The 23,540-nt window shown below is 38.5% G+C and overlaps 2 protein-coding genes across 2 annotated transcripts; both read left to right on the forward strand.

Annotated features, from left to right (window-relative positions):
• Positions 1-4,611: 4,611 nt before the first annotated feature.
• Positions 4,612-7,865, forward strand: LOC115823731 (uncharacterized). Its single transcript, XM_030787758.1, has 8 exons — positions 4,612-4,686; positions 4,960-5,052; positions 5,144-5,245; positions 5,519-5,611; positions 5,703-5,804; positions 6,448-6,549; positions 6,974-7,078; positions 7,172-7,865. The coding sequence occupies exons 1-8, from the start codon at positions 4,640-4,642 to the stop codon at positions 7,863-7,865; spliced, it is 1,338 nt and encodes a 445-aa protein (XP_030643618.1). The 5' UTR covers positions 4,612-4,639.
• Positions 7,866-7,976: 111 nt separating this feature from the next.
• On the forward strand, positions 7,977-20,333 carry LOC115823732 (neoverrucotoxin subunit alpha-like). The gene is made up of 7 exons (XM_030787760.1): positions 7,977-8,059; positions 8,423-8,501; positions 9,554-9,646; positions 10,401-12,404; positions 14,910-14,999; positions 18,895-19,032; positions 20,203-20,333. The coding sequence occupies exons 1-7, from the start codon at positions 8,024-8,026 to the stop codon at positions 20,331-20,333; spliced, it is 2,571 nt and encodes an 856-aa protein (XP_030643620.1). The 5' UTR covers positions 7,977-8,023.
• Positions 20,334-23,540: the final 3,207 nt, after the last annotated feature.

The raw sequence follows: 23,540 nt of genomic DNA on the forward strand, positions 1-23,540 counted from the left end.
AACAAATGTTTAGGGCTCACTTACTGCAAAGTTGAACCTTTTTTATTTATTTTTGTTTGTTCATTTTTACAGTTTTGTAATTCTGCTGATTCCTTGTGATTTTATATTGTAAGCTGTTTCTGACTGATTCATTTAATTTTTGTATGGCCATATTAATTAAATAAATGAAGGGGGTGTTGTTTCAAAGGTGGCAGGTTCAGTGAGAGAATTTTCTTAACTGTGAATTAGAGGTTTTGTGGACAACTTGTAATGGTTATAGCATTTGAATACCAATCAAAACAAAGCCAATTTTCACTTTTGCTTGTTTAGTCAGTTTTTTATTTGTTGTCAGCTGTACGCAGGAATCATATAATTCAGTCAGAAAATTAGGTTAACACGATCTCCTTAAAATGATATAGGAAGCTAATATAATATTACATCAATCAAACCATCTATCAAATACACAGACAGAGCATCATTTACAGTTGAGACAGTACAAGCTGTGGCTTATCATTACATGTTGTTTTGTGCAGTCAAATAAAGTTTGGTTTGTAAATTTCAGGTCTAATGTTCCTTGTGTTGCTAAGAAATCAAACACCCCAAGGTGCCTGCTCAGGTCAGCTTTAGCATGATGCCTAATAGTGCCACCTGCAGGTGGATTAAGGTCTCAAAATGCATGTTTACCTCTCTCTGTCAGATGCTCTGACACACTGGATACATGGAGCAAACACCTGAAAACTTAGCATGGCAGGACCTTGGTCTGACAAGTCATGGTCTGACAAGGCCCTACGTAATTGGACTTGAGCACATCTAGTAAATCTTAGTTATTATTATATATATATTTTTTATTCCTGCCTTGTTCCTGTCTGCACCTCTGTTTCCTGGCCTGCCTTGTTCTAAATAAAAGTTGGGCACTTACACATGCATCCAGCCTCCTCAAAAATTTTGTAATGCATGTGGGGAGTTCATGCACAATTCATGATAGGACAGAGTTCAGTTGAAAAACAAAGGATATTAGATATCAGTATATCAAATATCAAGCTTTATTTGATCAGACAACACGTACTTGTCAAAGCCATGACTTTCACTATAAATGACCCTATGTCTGCTTTGATCACATGCAAACTCTCATAAGCAGCAGACAGAGTGGAAGAGGAAGGCAAAAAATGAACTGGAGGAAAGGCATACTCTTCAGAACGAGCAGCTGGAGAAGTTAGCAACAGGTACAGTGCATCACAGGATAGGGTCTGGAAGTCTCCCCTGGGAGCTCCAGTTTCCTCCCAAAGTCCAAAGACATGTACGTCAGGTGAATTGGAGATATTAAAAATTGCCTCTAGGTGTGAATGTGTGCATGCCCTGCGATGGACTGGCGACCTGAGTGTTTGAGTGACAGACAAAATATATACCAAACTAATTCTCCTGAGAAAAAAACCTACGCAAAACAGTGATGAGGTAAAATTTTGTTTCAGATATATGTGTCTAAATTTCTGCCAAAACTGCAAACAATTAGCAATATGAAAAGCAAACGTTTCAATATGTCTACAATCTGATTGGTTGTTGTACCGAGCAGGCGTCTTTTATTTTGACACAACCATGCAAAAGTCACTGTCAGGTTACGTGCTGTTCTCTCACTCCACACTTTTAGAAATAAATTAAAATGAGTAGCCTTTCACTGCCCCCCTGTCAGGACACATGTAAGCACAACACATAGTTTTATGTGTATGCCCCCCCCCCCTCCCCCGGTGCTATTTGGTGCAGGCACGAGTACTTTAAAAAAAAAACTCACAACATTAGGTGCTGGTAGTACGTTAGAACGTTCTATGGGTGGTTCTTATTTAATCGAAAGTGAAACTAAATTGGGATCACCCTTCGAAGCTGCCGCTGTTTTTTTTTCTTACCAGGGAGGATGTGTAAAATACGATGTTCAGCTGAAAAGGAACAGGTTCGCTTTTTATTTTGTTTATTACAGTATTATACTGCCGCACTGTGGCCTATATCTGATGTTTATATTAATAACAGTTGTTGATATTGAGCAGAGAGCATTCTCGAGTAGAGGCCGAAACTCTTTCAAAATAGAGTCTTACTGTTGCTGCGTCAACGAAATAGCTTGTTGAGCTTGTATGTCATTACACATATAATGTGGATTATTTATTTAATGTGGAATGTCAGTTAATTTCACGATGATTTTGTCAAATGTATTATGTGTGTTGTATGGCCACGTGTGTACATAATGCGATGAATTTGTGGTCAGCTACTACCGGCTTAAACTGCTAGTGCAACAACATATCAAAAGTTAACCACGTGTTTGATTCTTTACAGCGAATGGTCTCTCAGATCATAAGATGCTGGGTTTACTCTGAGTATGGTCTCTACTTTCTTCATTTTTTTATTTTGTTAGAACAGTTGTTAAACTTAAAAACCAAGATGGCGTAAAACCTGTTTTCCTTGTCCTTCTCATGGGCGCCTTATCAGAGCACGTAATTTCCTTAACAGCGCTGCCTATAGGTAGTGAAAACTTCCACCCAGTGGTTCAACTTGTCTTAGAGCACGTGTCAGCGGTTGCCATGTGTCCGGTATAAGCTCAGATCTTTTTAACGTGTGTTCTGACAGTGATAGTGGAGGGTGGAAGTGTTCTGCAACAGGATGTCTACAGTCCTTCTGTTTTTGTTTTTGTTTCGTTTTGGTTTTTTTTGAGGGGGGGGGGGGGGGGGGTGTTTTGTGCAGAATTGCATAGAATGTTGACATAAGTTGACTGTTCTGCCATTAAATAAGAGCCCAGCAGCAGATGTTTGCTTAACTGACTGCTAAGTGACAGCAGTGAAAGTATTATTTTCTCAATCTTACTTGAGATACATTTATGAACTGTTTGCAGTTGTGAGGTGTTGATTTTTGTTAAGCACTTGATAATTGTCACATATTCTTATGTAAAGCTTGCACATGTATGACTGTCTTTTTCATATTATTTGTTCTCTTCCTTTCTCTCTTTCATTTTTAAGTTAAAACTCTTTTTCTGATGTAACCTTTTTTTTTTAACGCCAGTTCATGTTTCGATACATCCTCAATCGGTGACATGTAAGAGAATTTCCAGATCCAGAACATTATAATACAGTATGGATGGAGACGAGCCCTGTCACCTGTAAGTATGTATTTGTCACAGTCTTCAGATGTTCAAAAATTGTGAAGGAAGCATGACTTTATTTTTACTCAGCCACTTGGAGGACAATTTTCTCCATTTTTTTTTTCAAACTTATGTAAGTAGAGTTTTCTCCAAGAACAAGACTTCAGAGGATAAAGGCTCTGAGTTCATACTAAGTACAATAAACAGAGGGTGGAAAAAGTGCAAAGTATATATTGTGGAGTTATCATCGCAAGAGAATAATGGACACACTTAGAGCTGTTTGCACTGCTGTAGCAGAAGTTGAACACAGCCAACACTGCTTTCTCTGTGGCTACCACAGAAACTAAAAATGTAATGTTCTGCATTGTTTTCTGTTGTAATGAAAAATCAGCAGATTCTTAAGCTGCACTCTTGCACTCTTGTAGTTTTTTAGCTTGTAGTTTCTGTTAATATGAGTTTTATATTCTTTTGTCTTCATGTGCTTATAGGGTGAACCCAGACAGGACAACGTCACCATGTCTGTCAATGAGGAGCAACCAGTCCATGGACAGACCCATTGCATTCACAGATAGAATGTGCTCTCCATTAACAAGGTAAAGTTGTAAACTAAGAAAACTCGGTTACATTCAAAACATACTGTTACATAATACATTACTTGGTTTCCTCTAATTTCTTTGGGTTATTTTTTAGAGCCTGGTATCTCTTTTGATCCTGACAGTAGCCCTACAGATATTTTCAGAATTAAAAATCATATTTTATTGAAATGTATTGACAAATATTATTGTAAACAGGTTTTTGTAAACTTTGTGTTGGCGACTGAAGGACAATTTGAACACTTAACATTAATTTTCTTTGATGTATTTCCAGTACAAAATCAGACAGGACACCATCACCGTCTCTGTCATTAAATAGTGATCAATCAATGGACAGACCCATTGCATTTAAACAGCAAACCCACTCTTCAGGATTAAGGTAACATGGTCAATCTAGCACTTTGGACTCTTTCTTGAAATCTTTTTGTTTATTTGACTAAACTGGATGTTTTGGACTGAGGAAGTTCACCTGTTTATAGTCGGTACTGTGGATTCAAGTTCTACTGGTTTATGAGATAAACTTGTTGTACTTATTGACAGCTTTAAATATGTGTTGTAATTTATGTTTTGAATTAAATGTAAACAGAAACATGAACAATGAAAATTTACAACTTAAGGGCTTGGGTTACTTAAAGTTAATAGCAGAACTAAGCTGTTTATAATTTGTCCCTGGTACAAATCATTTTCTCTGTGAAGAGGGATAGCTTACTGAATAGGATTAATCACATAATGACGTAATTATGTGATTCCTTTTTAATGTAATGTCTGTCCATGTGTTATATGCGTCCATAGACAACATCCAGTGTAAGAGCTGTAATACAAAGTGTCACTGTGTGAATGGTAGTGTATTTCAGAGTGCATTGTTGGAAATTTGTCTATGCTATTGTGGACATTTCATGATGAATCACTGTTGTTTAAACTCAGAATCAAGCATGAGGGAATCACGTCCATGGACCGACCTATTACATTCAGAAGTGAAATGTCTCCATTAACAAGGTAAAGTTGTAAACTAAGAATACTGGGTTACATTCAAAATTGCTGTTTAACAATGCATCATTTGGTTTCCTGTTTTTTTTGTGTTATTTTTCAGAGCCTGGTGTTTTTAATAGAATGTCTGTTGCTGTATTATATCCCTCCATGGTCAACATGCAACATAAGAGTTGTGATAGAAGTGTCAGAGTGTGAATGGTAGTCTATGTTGTTGTGTTTTAAAAATTTGTCTACGTTACCATGGACATTTCATGATGAATCACTGTTGTTTAAACTCAGAATCAAGCATGGGAGAGTCATGTCACCTGCTCCTTCATGTGTGTCCATGAAAAGTGACCAGTCAATGGATCGACCAATTGCATTCAGTGAAGGGTAAGGTCAAAGATTTGTACTGTCAGAAGTTTAAGTGGTGTCTAACACGGAGCTCATTTATGACCCATCGGTTTCCATTGATCCTCTTCAGTGATGAACCACAGAAGATTCCATCACCATGTCTGTCACTGAGGAGCAACCAGTCCATGGACCGACCTATTACATTCAGAAGTGAAATGTCTCCATTAACAAGGTAAAGTTGTAAACTAAGAATACTGGGTTACATTCAAAATTGCTGTTTAACAATGCATCATTTGGTTTCCTGTTTTTTTTGTGTTATTTTTCAGAGCCTGGTGTTTTTAATAGAATGTCTGTTGCTGTATTATATCCCTCCATGGTCAACATGCAACATAAGAGTTGTGATAGAAGTGTCAGAGTGTGAATGGTAGTCTATGTTGTTGTGTTTTAAAAATTTGTCTACGTTACCATGGACATTTCATGATGAATCACTGTTGTTTAAACTCAGAATCAAGCATGGGAGAGTCATGTCACCTGCTCCTTCATGTGTGTCCATGAAAAGTGACCAGTCAATGGATCGACCAATTGCATTCAGTGAAGGGTAAGGTCAAAGATTTGTACTGTCAGAAGTTTAAGTAGTGTCTAACACGGAGCTCATTTATGACCCATCGGTTTCCATTGATCCTCTTCAGTGATGAACCACAGAAGATTCCATCACCATGTCTGTCACTGAGGAGCAACCAGTCCATGGACCGACCCATTACATTCAGAAGTGAAATGTCTCCATTCACCGGGTAAGAGAGTAAACTAGTACAAGTGTGTTACTTTTAAAATTGCTGTTTAAGAATGTCACAATTTAAACCATGGTAGAGTGTTCTGTTGTAACTTCTTAATCATTCTGCTATTTTTGTGGTTTTAAAAAATGGTATATTTTTAGATTTTGTTAGTATTGCTACGAACATTTTTGGGATAAGAAAATCATAGAAATATATGGACAGATATTGTTTTAGCCTTTTCACAGTGAGTCACAGGCATAGCACATACTTTGTGTAGATGTGTGGGAATGAAATGTTTGCAGTGAAGGAGAGCACAGATTTTTTTAACTTATTTTTTTCAACCATCTCTTACCATCTTCATCACCAATCATTCATTGTTGCTTTTCTATAAGTCTGTTTAACTACTACTGCATTTATTTTGCTTGTATCATTGTTGTTCTGCAATAAAACTTCTATGAAACTTTTTATTTGAAAAGCATAAAAAAACCCAACTGCACTCAACTTGATGTTAACACAGGCAAGACGGCCGTGCAGATATAATATATATATATAGAGAGAGAGAGAGAGAGAAAGAGACAGGGAGATGTAGACACAGTCACATTTACAGAAGCATTTACAGAAGGGATTGTCGATTTACTTCATTTCGTTTTCTAATCCAAAGGCACCAGCTGGAACAATCAGTGTCTCCCTCATCTGGCTGTTTATCTCCACAAAGTGATCAATCAAAGGATCGACCAGTTGCATACTGCAAAGGATTTCCAAGGTATGAGTGGCTTTTTTGTGTCTTTTGTTTAAGACCTTAACTATTCATCTACTACAAAAATTCTTGGACACTTATGAAAAGGATGGATCAGAAACAGAGTTTCAGTTTCAGAACCACACATCATGTCATTTTTCCACACTGACTCACATTACCAGGTCCCTCACTCTTATCCATGAAAAGCAACCAGTCAATGGATCGTCCAGTAGCATTTAGTGCAGAGAGATATGAAAGTTCAGTGCTCTTTAGATCTTAGGTGCAGCATCTACCAGTCACATACACAAGAGATGGCTGTTCAACATTCTTTAAGACAAGAGTAGTGTAATGAAGCTAGTTGCTGGAAATTATGTGTCTTGAACTGAATTGATTGTTATGATATTCATTATTTAATAGTCCTCCCCTTTAAATCCCACTTGTTTTCTGTCAGGGTTAAACTGGACAAGATACCATTACCATGTCCATCACTAAGGAGTGACCAATCCATGGACAGACCACTTGCATTTAGACAAGAAGTCTATTCTCCAGATATCAGGTAATATGATTTCTATCTTTTGGTTTCCTTAAAAAACTGCTGTTTTAATAGTTAGTTTAAGGCTTATTGACTCATTAATACTTCTCTGTACAGTGATCTGACAGCCAGTCTGCTGACAGAAGACCACTTCAGGTGTTCAGTGTGTACAGAGGTGCTGAAGAATCCAGTCTCCATTCCCTGTGGCCACAGTTACTGCAGGACATGCATTGAGACCTACTGGGATAAACCAGACCAGACAGGAGGCTATGCCTGTCCTCAGTGTAGGAAGAGATCCAGAACCCGGCCTGTGCTTTACACAAATTCAGTCTTGGCACTGGTGGTCCAGAAGCTCCAGCAGGCTGGTTTCAGTCCTGCTCTTCCTGCTCACTGCTATGCTGGACCTGGAGATGTGGCCTGTGATTTCTGCACTGAGGGGAAACTTAAGGCAGTGAAGTCCTGTCTGACCTGCATTGTCTCTCTCTGTGAGAATCACGTGAGACAGCACTACACAATACCAGCACTACAGAGACACAGTCTGGTGGAGGTGAATGAAAACCTGGAACAAAAACTCTGTCAGCAGCACCAGAGAGCTCTGGAGGTTTTCTGCAAGACTGACCACGTTTTTGTTTGTCGCTCATGTGCCATGGAGGAGCACAAAAACCATGAGATTATTTATCCCAAAAAAGAGGATGATATGGTGAGTAGGAGAACACTTGGTACTTTTACAGGATCAATTTCACTGATTTTATTCTCAAATATGTGGGATTATAGTAATGAATACAGTTGTGTAGAGAATATGAAGAAGTGAGAAAATGTGGATCCACAGTGAAAAGCATGTGCAGTGTTGTGACCACTGTAAACCATTAAGATTTGAAAATGCTGCCTTTTTATTGTTCTTTACAGGTGTTCACTCCTATTCGAGACCAGCAGTTTACTGCTGTAAGTGGGGAAGCCAAGAAAGAGAACATGGATCTACAAGAAGAGATTTCTGAGCTGAAAGAGGTAGCCAGATCATCTGATACATGTGTAGAATCTACTGATGTATTCATGGTCTTCAACAGGAAGTAGACCATTTTTACCATGTGGAACCATTACAAACACACACACTCAGAGATAGATAGAGAGAGAAAGAGAGAGAGAGAGAGAGAGAGAGAGAGAGAGAGATTTTATTGCTGAGTTCACTGTCATTACAGGTAATTACAGTAATTAAGCATTTTGGGTAACTCTCTTGCATACTGGCCAATAAAGGGCATGCAGGATTGAAGGTGAAATACCTGCTTCCATCCACAGAAACCCCATCACAACATAGTGGTACGAGGCACTGATAATTCATTTTGGTCATTTTTCTGTGTTTATGTTCTGCAGACTTTGAGGAAGGCTGTGGATGAGCTCTCATATCAAGCCAAGAGATTCTGTAGAAGACCTGAGGAGGCAGTCCCTACAGGTGAGTTTTATGACATGTTGGAGGATTATGGGCCATATTCACTAAGGATGCCAATAACACCAAACAGAAACAGAAAAAAATACCCAAGCGAAATGTGTCCTATATGTAACTGATCTTCTAAGGATGAAGAAACAATATAATACTGACACAAACAATCTCGTTTCAATAATGGAAGTCTTTTAAAAGATACGTTTTTCTGTGATATTTTGACTCAGATCAGGACGTGTTGGATTGAACAGAGCTTGAGTCTTAAGTAGGAAGTAAACATTTTCACAGCAATGGTGTTATTATCAAAGCTGTACAAATGACTGGAACAAATATCTGAAGTTACAGTTTTTTATGATTGCTTACACACCTGTTGCGGAATTTTGCTCATTGTGTCAAAACTCTACACACAAGCCAAATAAGGCACAACACTTGGAGATAAACATCTCACTTCTATGTCAAAATGTCTCTGCAATCAAAACCTAACAATCCTTTTTCAAAATGGCATTTTTGCAACGAAGTGATACACACATGCACCATTTGAATTACTCTTTGAAAGCAGCAACAACAAACTGATGTACTTTATACAAAACACTTTTATCTTTAGTATTTCGTATACCTTTTTAATTTTCTCATACAGGCTCCTGTGAAAGACTGAAAGATGCTTTTCTCTAGGCATTCACTTCCAGTGTGTAAGCAATCGGCAAAAACTGTAATACTGGAATGGTATTTGTTATTATCATTACATTGTGTGGATATTGTGTGACTGCACCTTCTGACCCCGGAAGGGTTGCCATGGTATTAATTTTGTTTCTGGAATCGAGGATTATTGAACTAAATGTCTTTATCTCAATTTTTATTAACTTTCTAACATGTTAAATAATCCAAGCAATTATAGTCTCCAATAATGGTCAAGTTTTGTAAATCATGTTTTTTTTTCTTTTTCCTTAGAGCTTTACATGTATGAAAACACTAGTCTAATCTTTAGGTAAACGGACCATACGTGTTGTAGTGGTTCTTTTGATACTTGTGATGTTAAATTACTTTTTTTACCTGTTGTTCTCTAGACTGGACATCTGACTGTACTGAAGTAGCTGCTCTTAGTCGTCCATTGAATCTTGGAATGTTGTATGACTGCTGCAGTGATTCATTCTTCTCAGGTAAGTATAGTAACTTCCAAAGATCTTGGATTCATAGATCCTGAAAATTGCCTCTCCCTTCAACAGCATAAGTAGACGGATAACTTATTGCATCCTTGAATAAAATGTTTGCTTTAGGTGGATTAGGTAGACTTTGAATTAATGCAAATACAGAGCTAATTTTTCACTGGATGCTACTTATACTAGACATTTATAGAAAGGTAAAAGTTTCTTAAAAGTCACAGTAATCCCATTTGCCAGCAATCCCATTACCTATAACCAGTAAACTAGTGGACAAAGCACTGTTCCAGTTTATAAATGATGAATAATTGCAAGTAAATCTATGGAGGACTAAAACAGTGTGCTAGAAATGTTATGCACACAGTCTGATTTTGATATTAATATCCATTTAAATGTGTGAGAGGGGGACACAGTAGCAGTTCAGGACATTTAAGCGTAAGCATCATCAAGCATCTTGAGCATTCCATGGTTTTCAATGTTATGGTTAATTCACTGTTATGATGTTACTGTTAATGATCCCTCAGACTGTGGGATTACTGACAGTTATAAATCAGGGAGGAATAATCTTTATTATTTGATGCACATCTTTGTAAAGAGGATCTTGGGCATTCTCAAACAAATAAGGACTCAACTGGCCCATTTTTAAAAGACAGGAAGTGGTCATAAAAAGAAAATTATGTTGATTTCTTGTTTTTACATGCTAGGAAGAATATAAAGTAGACCACACCCTAATCAAAAACCTCTCCATTTTCAGATCAGTTTCTGTGGGATGAGGGTGTTATATCCTCTTTGAGACTGTCTCTGCCTTGGCCACACACAGATGTGAGGGTTTTAGTGGGAGACTCATTGCAGGAAAGATTCAGAGCTCTGGATGTGTCTCTTCCTTTAAGAGCCACTGTTTTGTCTGGACTTATTGAAGTGGGTGGAGCTGCTGGGTATCTTAACCACACCCCTCGATCCCTACAGCAGGACCATGTCACTCTGCACTACAGAGCCACTTCCAGACTGGAAATGCTCAGCCAAAGCCTGATCCAAGGTCAAGCTCCTCTCCGACTGACCAATCAAAACAAAGCTACGCATGTGGTCATGGCAGTGCTCTATGGAGCTCAAGCTTTCTTTGTCTTTAAAAAGGACAGTGACAGCAGTGATGAAAATGGAGGCCTGGAAAATGTAATAAAGAAGATGACTTCATCCTTCAGTGCAGTGAAGGAAGAAGTCCTGTTTGGATCCTGTTTGACTGAAAGTGAGCGATTAAACACTTTGCTCTATGACTGTGTTCTATACAGTGATGTGGGTGATTTCAAGAGTCCCATGAACTTTGAAACTGCAGTGAAAGTCTACAAGTCCTTCCCAAAGCTACTCGGATCCCAAGGTGACATTGCAGTCCCTCTGAAGGTCTGGTTGTGTCCTCTGAAAAATATTGACCCAACTTTTGTTCGGGTAGTGAGGGAAATCCGTGATGACTTGTTGCACAGAGCAGTGAATGTTGTAGAACAGTTGAGGAATGGGATCAGGATGTCTAAGTATTTGATGGATGAGTCCTCCAGTCTTAGTGTGATGGCATGGTTCCCTATTCTGCAGAAGAAACTCACTCAATTTTACGAACTTCTAAAGCAGTATCAATCAGAGTTCCAGGGAGCTTTAGCCACTAGCATACAGACCATACGAGAGGGAGGAAAGGAAGGAGAAGAGAATCTTAGAGACATGCTTGAGAGGAATGATCGGTCTCCATTCAGTCCCCAGAATGTACAACAGTGGATCCATAACAAACAGACAGAAATCAAGGCTTTGAATGACTGCAGAGATGCCAATATCACCATTATAAAATCACACAAGCAGTTGAATCAAATCATAAGAGATCCACAAACAAACAGGGTGCTCTGTTTTGCTCTTACCTCACTAGAGAGAAAAGATCCATTCCTTAAAGTGCTGACTCAGTACATCCATTTGGTAAACAGGTTCTCAATGGATAGATTTTATACAACACATCCATTCAAACTCCCAGACTGGTCACAGAAGATACTCTCAGATCTACAATTATTCAAAACTTCCAAAGACAACAATGAGGATTCAGAGACCACAAAGTACATTGCCACATCTACAGCTAATGATGTCTTCCTTGGATCCTCCATTTTGCTTTACCAAGCTGGCAGTGTTGTTAGCCAGTGTATAAACCTTGGAGTAAAACCAGATCCAGCAGTAACAATACAGACAAAACAAACAAGTGTCACAGTGAGACTACAAAAAACACAGAACTTAATCACTGAGAGATACAGAATTGAGTACAGAGCTGTAAGCAGTGGTGCTGCTGCCCCTAGGACTAAAGCCTGGGATTCTGTTTACGTCTCTAGTCCTGAGGGAACTTATACATTATTTGGTTTAAAAGCAGGAAGCAAGTATGAGCTCAGATACTCCGTTATCCATGATGGCAGAATGAGTGACTGCAGCAGAATCATTACATTTCAGGCTCAGCCAAGACTCAGGCCTGGACAGCCTAAAGCAAGAAGGCTGAACAAATCTACCATCAGTTTAGACTGGCAGAGGCCTGAATCTGAGGAGGGTTCACCTGTTCTCTACTACATGGTTTGGTGTAAAGAAGCTGGATTGGATAGATGGTCCTCTAAACAAACAGAGGGACCTCAGTGTGAATGTACTGTAACTTTCCCTCACAGTGCTTGCTACAGAGTCAGAGTCTCTGCTGTCTATGGAGAGGGAGACACCAGTGAACCCAGTGAGGAAACAGACATCCCTGTGGATGGTGAGTTCCATCATATGGCACATTGTCTACATTTACCTAAAATTCTGAGTACAATAATGAAACTGAAAATGAGGGGAGGATGGGGAATGGGGGGTTCGACATGAAATTAGCTTTTGGGTTGTATGTCCCATGCAGAGAATTTTTTCTGAAGTATTTAATACACAATTATATGCAAACCACTTAAATGACAAAAAGTTCTGGCATAGAAATGGTTGTTTTGACTTGATTGAGCAGTTAAAATTTAAAACACAACAAAACACAAAAAAGGGCCAGTCCTCCCTTTTTTGTATCATTTAGTGAGGAATTAGCTGTGGGGTAGTTTACTGGTACGGTATACGGTAATTGATCAGGCAAACTAGCTGTTTTTTTTTTTTTTTAATGTTGTCACTAATTTTCTGTCTGCATTGCCACCTAGTTAGCAAAATCAAAACAAATTTTGCTTTGGTTGAGCTTGGAATGGCCTGGAGACTATGTATTCCAGGATTGGTGTCTATTGCACAATATGTACTGGATATAGCTGTCTTCTTCCAAAAGGTTATGACCACTACTGTTTATTGGCATGTGGTCGCAATATAGAATGCAGTATTGAGCTTTTTTGTTTGATGGATATTGAGATTCAGAGTCCAGATTTTTTTTTCTAAAAAATTACTTTAATAATTCTGTGATATTTATATATTCCAGGGTGAATTCTCAAAAGTAAATTTCGGCAAAATCATAACTTACAAGGATTTTGTGGCAGAGCTGATACAAGTAACGTTCTAGTATAACAGTAGGCAGAGATACACTAGTTGAAAACAGAAATACAGTGTTTGAAAAGTCTGAATAATACAGTAGAGCCCAGACAAATTTTATACAAGTGTACTATATGGAAAGACCAAGGTGACTGATATAAGGATTGGATATATGGATATAAAGATATAAGGATAAAAAGGGTTTTAGAAATAGAATTCAAAATGTTAGGAAATCCGCTATGGCATAAATAAATGGGGGAATGAGAGATCTATCAAAACCAAAACAAAACTAGTGTAAATATACCTGTTGAACAAAGGTGAAAATGTTACAGGAATTACAAAATGTGCAGTTATTATCAGTAACAGATATCCATCAGTACCCATCATGAATTCACTGCCATTGTGAAAATCTGAGAGCTTTTCATAGCTTGCTTTGGAAGAAAAAAAAAACTTGCATAAATCAAAGTCATTTTAGAGTATTTCCAACAAATTTCAGAGGACATCACTGTTCTCACACTTCTGTTTCCTACGATTAGTTTTAGAGTAAAAAACAAAAAAACAAAAAACCCATCTCATAACATGCTAACCAACATTAGCATTTTTACAGTAGATTCATAGGGACATTCATTAACTTCATGGTATCAAAACACACAAATTACTGGAGTCTCCAACAGCAAAGTTCCTGTCAAAGGATTGGATTGGCAGGAATCAAATATTTCCTCCCTAAAACTGGTTTTCACTTTTTAGTATAGATTAGATGTTATTTCAGTTGAAGACTTAAGACAAAACAAAACAACAACAACAACAACAACAACAAAGACAGTACAAAAGCAATAATGATACCAATACCACCAACACTACTGCTGCTACTACTACTGATAATATTACTACTGCTAATAACTACTAAGCTAATAAAAACAACTACTTCTAGCACCACTACTACTACTATTACTACCACTACTACCACTACTTATAAAATTAATAATGAACAGACTAAAAATAAAAGGGTTCCAGAGGTTTTGCTCCTTGGACCCCCAGTAAATGAATAAATTAATAATAAATAAAATGCTCGGAATATCTGGAAATAAAATTTGTCTGATGAAAAATCAATCAAGTCTGATACATGCCAGTGGATTTGCTTTTTCTCTCTTTTATACTGCAGAAGAATCAAGTTATTACAAACGGTCAGATGTTTTAAAATAATACAATAAACTGAAGAGCAGTTCCATTATTTTGAAGTGGGATATTACAAGTGATGTTAATGAAATGAATGTTTACAAAACATATCCTTCCAAAACTAGTGTAAATATACCTGTTGAACAAAGGTGAAAATGTTACAGGAATTACAAAATGTGCAGTTATTATCAGTAACAGATAAATGTTATGCAGTGTTTTTATGTTAAAGTTAGGTTAAAGTAAGCTGGCTTTGCTTAAATTGGGGCTCAGATCTTAAAAAGTAACCGTAACTGTAAAGAGTGAAGACAAGTTTGAAATGGATAACGAGTTTGAAAAGGATAGGAGAATTGACCTAGAAAATACAATAAATCATTGATCTTAATAATACCAAACCTATCAACAAACATATTAGCAGTTTGCTTTGTAGTGACAGGAAAGAAACTATTCTTAGCAGTTCTCATTAAACACACTGCCTGCTATCATATGAGATATGATTGCAGTGGTGATATTGATACTGAATTATATCAATACTAGAATTGTCTGTGTTTAATGCTGTCATGATGTTTAACCAGGCTTATAACCTCTGTGTTTCTTGCAGTCTGGTATATAGACCTGACAGAGAGAAAGGCCTCCCTGTTCTTAGAAGTGCTGAAGCTCCAGAAAGAGAAGAAACCAATGCAGCTGAGAGGTTGGACAAATGAAAAGAGTGAAGTGGAGAGTTTCCTGCAATGCCTGATGTATATTTCACAGCTAAGGTTGGTCCTACCACTAAGTATAATAATAATAATAATGATAATAATAATAATAATAATAATAATATAAATGTGTGTGTGTCTGATGTCTGTTATACTTCTCGTCCATAACAGGGTGTGGGCTGATAACAGGTAGCAATGTCCACAGTTGATATCTTAGCCTTACAGTTTAGAGTCTTAGAATCTGTAATGCTCTGGGTGAGTTTCAGTTTGGTCTGCATATGCACTCTAGATCCAATATAAGCGGGATAAAACAGACAGACCAGCAATCAATATATCTTTAAAAAAAGGAGGAAAGAGCCAGCATTTATTAAAATTAGGAAACACACACACACACACACACACACACACACGTACACACTAATTTAGTACTAATTTAGTTCTATTCAATTCATTCCAACATTTATGCATTAACATTTACTCATTTACAGTTACATTTGTACATTTACTTTCAATTCAATTCAAGACTCTGTTTCAATGATGCTGAAGAGGACGTTGTAGAATAACAGTTGACCTGCTCTTAAAGGTTGCTTTGATGTATCTTTTCGTTTGCCACTCACCATCATGAATTCACTGCCATTGTGAAAATCTGAGAGCTTTTCATAGCTCGCTTTGGAAGAGAAAAAAAAACTTGCATAAATCAAAGTCATTGTAGAGTATTTCCAACAAATTTCAGAGGACATCACTGTTCTCACAGTCCTATTTCCTACGGTTAGTTTTAGAAAAACAAAAAACAAAAAAGCAAACCCATCTCATAACATGCTAACCAACATTAGCATTTTTACAGTAGATTCATAGGGACATTCATTGACTTCATGGTTTTCAAACACACAAATTACTGGAGTCTCCAACAGCAAAGTTCCTGTCAAAGGATGGGATTGGCAGGAATCAAGTATTTCCTCCCTAAAACTGGTTTTCACTTTTTAGTATTGATTAGATGTCATTTCAGTTGAAGGCTGCTGTGCCGATGGTATGAGGAAAATCTGGTTAATGGTTCGCTGTGAATATTAGACTTAATATTAATATCACTTAGCTGTTACCATAACCTTATTTCGGAACATAAAGTATGTATGAATGAACAACGACGCAAGTATGAGGCTTTGCTCACGAAGAGGCACGCTTAACCAAAAGAACTATCTGAGTGATGTTCTAGTGGAGTTTCTTACACACAAAAAGGGCAGTGAGGAAGGGAGAGAAAAGGGATGAGGAAGAAGAAGAGCAGGCCCAGTTACATTCAGGTATGAGATACAACCGGAGCCCAGTAGACGCTAGGTCGAACTGTTACATAGCCGAACTGTAGCGTAGCTGAACTGTAGGATGGGAGGGAGTCTGGCATTTTATCTGGTGCAGATGGGGGTGCTGCTATCCTTTTTGGGGGTGTCTCTGTCTGAAGGGAGGAGACACTCCTTGAAACTCCCTGACATGCATTTTATGCTTCCAAACGAGACCAAATATGGTTTCTTTATCATTAAAAACAGCACAGTCACACCAATGGTCATAAAATTAGCTGCTCGTGACTTGGCTACTGGTTATTTTTAAATCCTACCACGCTTTTATGACTATAGGAATGGTTATGGCTCGATATGCATACTTTTTTGATAACGTGATATGCTTAGTTTAATTTTTGTTTTGTCTTACATAGTTTGCACCCGAGTGGGGCAATGCGGATGGGGTCTGTGGCATGGTCCGAATTCCATTCTCATCAGGAACTAACCTCCCAAGTTGATGTAGTCTCTCTCGCAATTAAATGTTATCAGCATTTGACCAAATGGTCTGGGGGATGCTGCGCTAAAACATCGAGCCTGGTGTCTGTTAGGTGTTACAGTGAGGGGTTTCTGTTTTGGTGTGCATTGGTTCTGAACACAGGAAGGCCTGGGCCATAAAAAGAGAGAACTGGGATCAAAGGGGATGGGGATAGAGAGGCTGACTGAGAATGATAGAAAGAGATAAGGAAAGGGTGAAAAAGGAGAGAGTTTACACAACTTCAACTGCAATTACTAAAGAACACTAAAGGTTAATAAATGTCCTTTTCTTTTTGAAAGCTGCATAGTGTCCGCCTGACAAGACATATCTCTATCAAATTTTATAGCACGGCTGCATCGGTAATGGAGAAAGAACGAGAGTGACTCTTAATAGTTGCGCACTGTTTGCTCTGCCACATGCCTGTTACAAATAAACGCAAGCTCATATATTAGAAGCTGTGCATATTTACAAATATTTAAACAAATATTCAACTGATAATCATTCACACATGGAGAGAGCCATGAAAAAAACTGATGCCAGGTGAGAAGCCTGTCCCATGGCCTCTGCCGTCTGTAGAACGATCTCTACATAATACCAGTAAAAATATTATTATAATATTTTTTCATATAGAAATAAATTAAATGGGTTTGATGATGGTAACAGTTGGAATGTGCAAGTAGTATATATCCTATACTTTGTCAAACTGTCAATCAAAGTGATTTATGACCCCCTGTGAGGACACCCCTCCCCTCTCGGCCTCCCTCAGCCGGCATGATTGACAGGGGTAGTCAGGACATGTATGGACCAGTCCCACTGGTAATAAATACACTTGACATGGAAATAGTGTTCTGTACGTATCCTGGTGTTCACAGCTAAGTCTAACGAGTTAGCTGTTTAAAAAATGTCTGCATCTAGCGCGGCAAAGAGTGTGAAGAGGGTGCCTCTTGTCACTATTAGCGACGATGCTATGGCGGGTGACAAAATGACTTTTGCGCCAAAAAAGAAGAGGAAATCCGAGAGTTTGATTCATTTTCTTCAAAATGAGAACGAAGCGGTGGAATACAAATGGCCGTTGTCTGATGGGCGCGCTGCTGGATATGTTTTCGACAAGTTTGCGCAATCTGTGAAGCTGTACACCATTGAATCTGGGGAGTCATTTACAGAGGACACGATACACATACCATTCCATGGTAAAGACTGGAGTTTGTTCAGAAACAAAGTTTGGAGAGACCTTGAAGTCGCTGGTTTGGAACGTGTCTACAACGCTGCGTGGAATAGTGTAACACAACAGAAAAGCTACTACATATTTGCTAATTGTTTTGAAAATGAAACAACCATGCCTGAAGACTGCTGTTGGCTTGATGAATTTTGCGAGAAGCTTTGGAAAATGAATTTGACTTACACACCGGGGTCTGAGTCTCCTGAAATGCTAACAGGATCGTCTTCTCCAGGGAACGATAGAGACTATGTCCACACTACTACAACCCGTCGGGTAGAATGTGGAGGTATCTCACAGCCGTCAATTCTAAGCGATATATATATATAGAGATGTATTGCAAGATTTAATCACCTCCTAAAACAACAGTTATCATCGGAGCATTAAGGTGAGACCTGCAGACGTCACCAGAGAAAACCAAAATAACATATTTAAGACTTTGTTTGGCGTGAAAGATGCAAAGGGCAAGAGTGTTGTGTTTAAATACAAGACTGGAGATGTGGTAAGGGTTTCCAGAGTGAGAGGCCCCTTTACAAAGGAGTACGAGCAAAACTACACGCACAAATTTTTCACCATAGCTGAGCACATTCTGCGAACCCTGCCCGTCTACAAGCTGAAAGATTATGGCGGCGATATAATAGATGGATGTTTTTATGAAGAAGATTTGCAAGAAATAAAGGTTGGTTGAAATAAAACTTTCAAAGTTGAGAAGATTTTAGAAAGAAAGAAGATGGGTAAAAAGAGCATAGTTCTGGTAAAATGGCTTGGATGGCCTTCCAAGTTCAACAGTTGGGTTTGTGAAGAAGATGCGGTTGATGTTTAGAATCACTTTTAAAAATGCTGTTTTTTGTACGCTGTTTCATTCACGGTAGACAAGACCATGGGTGATGACGGGCTTTACGTAACACTGCCTTGCAATTCCTCTCGGTCGGTGTATCCTGACAACGAAATATCCCAACACATCCCTTATTACCAAAATCAGGCCGGAGGCCTGTTGCCTGGCTATGCGAGTACTCCTACCATGTATGGCACGGGGATCTGCTGTATTTTTCGAGGGCCTTTTGGAATGGTCGCGCCTCTATTTAAAAAAGGGTTCAGCATCGCTAAACCGCATCTTAAGAGTGCTGCTAAAAACATTGTTAGACATGTGGAAACAATGCAAGCAACCAGGATGGTTCCGGCCTGTTAGTGATGCCCTGCAGATCTGTGAAAAGACCACCCGGTACGAGGTTAGCACCACATGCAAAGAAAAACAAAGAGAAGCCTAAGAGGCTGTCAGTGTCAAAAACAAAATCGCGGGATAAACACCATGGACGCACATCAGCTGGAAGAGATTTTAACACCATCTTCTAATCATGTCGCTGATACACGACATGTTAGAAAAGTGCATCAAGTCAAAGCTGGACTTGTTCACAGTGCCCTTGAAACAGACGACAATAGAAAAAAAACACATGTAGAAGTGCCACCAATTTCAGCCATATCAGATACGGCACCTTTGGAATTTTTCATTGCGGGGAATGGTGAAGACTGTATTGATCTGAGCAACATGTTATTGTACATACGACTCAAAATCACAAGACCCGATGGGACTAACATCCCCGACGGTGCACCCGTTGGATTGATAAACTACCTTGGCGCCTCTGTATTTTCTCAGGTATATATGTCCTTGGGGGACAGGTTGATCTCGCAGAGTTCAAATACATACCCCTATCGTAGTATCATAGAATGTTTAATCAGCTATGATCGACACACCCTGGAAACACTGTTCTTAGCCGGCCTCTTTTACAAAGACACAGCAGGACATATTGACCTCACGGACCCTGGTGGCGAAAATCATGGGCTGACAAAGACAGCTGCATTTACAAATGCCAGCAACATGGTGGCGCTGTTGCCACCGATCCATAGCGATATATTCTAACAAGAAAAACTGATGTTAAATGGCATCGGTATTAAAATACGAATGATCCGAATTCAGTCTGATGCGCAATGACAATGTAGCATACAAAATAAACATTCTTACCTTATTTGTTAAAAAGTTTCTGTTTCCCCTGCTGTAAGACTAGGTCACGCTCAGGCATTACTTACAGCAACGGCTAAATATCCCATCGATAGAGTGCATGTGAATTTTTTTTCCATACCGACCGGTACATGTGTTTCTAACCAAGAAAATTTCTTTTTAGGAACGCTACCCACGGGTGCATACGATAAGAATCCCTTTGCATTCAAACATTATGATTTAGAGTTTCTAGCCGCCTACGTAGACGGTCAGCAATTCCGCGCTAAACCCCTTCAACCCGAGTATAGAGAATGAATACCATTCAGCTGATGGCGGTAATGGACAAAATCTGCGCAAATACCCATTTTCTCGGTGTGTTAGCATGCGATCAGCTACTGGATAAGCCTTTACAAAAATTACCTTCATCCATAATAATCAATACTCACAGTTCAGATCTCCCCGGCAAACACTGGTTAGCCGTCTACATCAGCGAGGATTGTGTGGTGTGTTTTTTGACAGCTTTGGAACCAACCCAACCACGAACTGCTTCCACCATACATTTATACGTTTTTAAGAACCATGTGCACAAGACTACAGTTTTCAAACAAACAGGTTCAAGATTTTATGTCGGTAACGTGTGGCAAAAACTGTGTTTTTTTCCTCTATCACATGTCAAAAGGATCAAACTATGAAGATGTAATGTCCAGATATTCTGATAATTTGATTAAAAACGATAACATGGTATTGCTATTTGTGAAAAAATTACAACCCTGTGTGTGTATTTTTAATACGTTTAACTGTGTTCAGCATGTACAAATGGGAAAAATGTTTATGAACAAGCTTTACAAGCTGTACTACAATAATGCATAATAAACCAAGACAAATTATGTATGATAATTTCGCATGCGTGTCAAAATTCTGTTTATTAAGAAATGTCAAAATACACAAAACAGCTCTGCACAGAACACATTTTACAGGGAGATTTTGGTAAAACAAATAAAAATAAATAATAAAAACAAACAAGACATAAACTGCAACATATTTTACAACAGGGTACTATTAAAAGTCAAGCCATGTGGCATCGTCCAGATGAGGTGATCTAAACATGGGGGTTTCAGGACATTTTGTTCCCGTTGTATAGCCGTATGATCTGGTGTTTTTAAATTAATTGATCTCATCTTTAACACAGGTGTTTGGCATGGTGGATAGGGGTATATTTAGAGTCGCAATTGCTCTCAGGAATTCACGCCAACTTTGCAGTCTGTGTTTGACACCCACCATGTGCGGCGCTGTAACACTTTTTACTAAATCAAATATGCGAGAGCCAGGAATAACGGAGCCATTTAAAATAATTTAGCCCGATTCGTTCCACAAAGCTACGTCTTTCGATTTAAACATCTTATCCAAAATGTATTGAGCATTTTTTCTGTTTCTTGATGGCACAGTGCATTTTTGTAATGTTTTGTGCCATTAGCGATAGAGCCTATAGGGTAAAATGTCTATCAGTAGTTTTGGGGTATGAATTGCTTTGTTATATAGTTATAACCGTTAATCACAGTTAATAGGGGTCCCCTCTCAATACAGCCTGCACAGCGGTCCATAGCAATTCTTGCAGTGAACAATGTTATATAATTGGCTGCCTCTTGAAGCATTACAGCTGTAGTTTCGGTTATGCTACGGTATGGCAGTATATGGAAAATTCATACTGAATGGAAAATTAAAATCAGTATACCAGATGAACGGGTATACCACCCAGCACTACTTAATCAGTGGCACAAAATACATGTAGACCATTTTCCTCTGAGAAATGAACTGCTTAGTAAATGATGCCAGAGTATACTGACCCCATGCACATTGAGACACATGGTTTGGGATGCACTAGAAATGCACAATTTAAGGGCCACAGTTGACTATCTAAAGAGAAAGAGTTGCAAAAAAAAAAAAAAAAAAATCTTGTTGATGGTAGTCAATAAGAAACGAGCTGAAAGTACAAAATTTGTTGAACAACATCAAAACTGGAACATGTGTTCCAATTTTGAGACCAAAATTGTAAAGCACTCTTGGTGACAATGGTTTGGATATGAGAGTAAAGATGAGAATATGAGAGTAAAGATAACTATTGAAGTGAATGTGACACTAATGGTGCAAAATAATGGTGGATCTTCAGTATTATGGAAATCTTCACTATCCACTGGTCCTGGCACTTTTGTTGAGTTTCATTAGATCTCATCAGATATTTGGGGAGCAAATGGATATTTCAGCAAAACAATTAGTGCTAGTGTCCCTAAAAATCAGTTTGTCTCAAAATTACAGTTTTGTAATGGCTAAATTTTTTGGTAATGTAAAAATATAAAAATTCAAAATACACTGTAAACATTATTTCCAGCCTGCTCCAAGCCTGATCTTTTGTTTGATCTAGGGCTGTCACGATATCAGATTTTTCACTATACGATTATCGTGGCCAAAAGAATTCACAATAACTATAGAAACTTTTAACAAAATAATAATAATAATGCTATCAAATTCATCTTTATATTTGTTTGTGTGTTTTGTCTCTTTCTTGGCAAATGAATTACGCTCAAACTATAAACTTGGTGAAAGGGTGTAGCATGGGCCAAGGGGGAACCCATTAGATTTTGGAGCAGATCCAACTCATGGGGTGGATTCAGATATTCTTTTCACTTTCGTTAACATTGCGAGATAGGACGTAAACAGAATTTGCTGCGTATGACCAAACCCGTCGTAATTATGGTGAATGCTGTGCCGCTATTGTGAGGATTTGACAGACCAAGACCCAATCGCAGACCCACTGGGTAAAATAAGATTTATTCAGAAACAAAAAATCAGAAGCCAATCTCAAAAACAGCATCCAGTCCAAGGTCTAAGAAGTCCAGAGAGCAAAAAATTCTAAGACATTAGTCAAAAGATCAGAAACAGGGTACAAACAAGGTCAAAGCCAGAGATCCACAGGGCAACCAAATCCAAACCGTTAAGCAGAAACAGGTCCAGGTGAACATGGCAAAACTTACAAATCACAGGCAGGCACAGGCAACTCACACAGGCAGGCACAGACGGCAAACGGTCACAACCTGACAATTTACAATTTAGCATTTAGCAGACGCTTTTAACCAAAGCGACTTACAATCAGTGCATCAGTTGGATTCCTAATACCTCATAAGCAGACATCGCTAAAAGGAGTGAGCGTCAATTTACTCCTTCATATTGCGCCCCTGGAATTCTTAGACAAACATAGATAGAAGAAAAGGGTTTTTTTTTTTTTAAGGAAGGGGGGTTAAGCTTAGGGGGATAGGTGGGTTCTGACAAAGAACAGATACCAGCACAGACTTGAATACACAGAACCATTGTCTTCAAGGACAGGTGGTTGGTGGAAGCAAATGAGGCAGTAATAGAGATCAGGTGAGGGGCGGGGACAAGAAAACACAGGAACAAACAGAAGCACATGGCAATACTAGACACAAACAAAGGCACATGGCAACACAATACCCAGAATGGCCAGCAGGG

Source organism: Chanos chanos, chromosome 11, assembly GCF_902362185.1.
Source record: "Chanos chanos chromosome 11, fChaCha1.1, whole genome shotgun sequence".
Taxonomy (NCBI): Eukaryota; Metazoa; Chordata; class Actinopteri; order Gonorynchiformes; family Chanidae; genus Chanos; species Chanos chanos.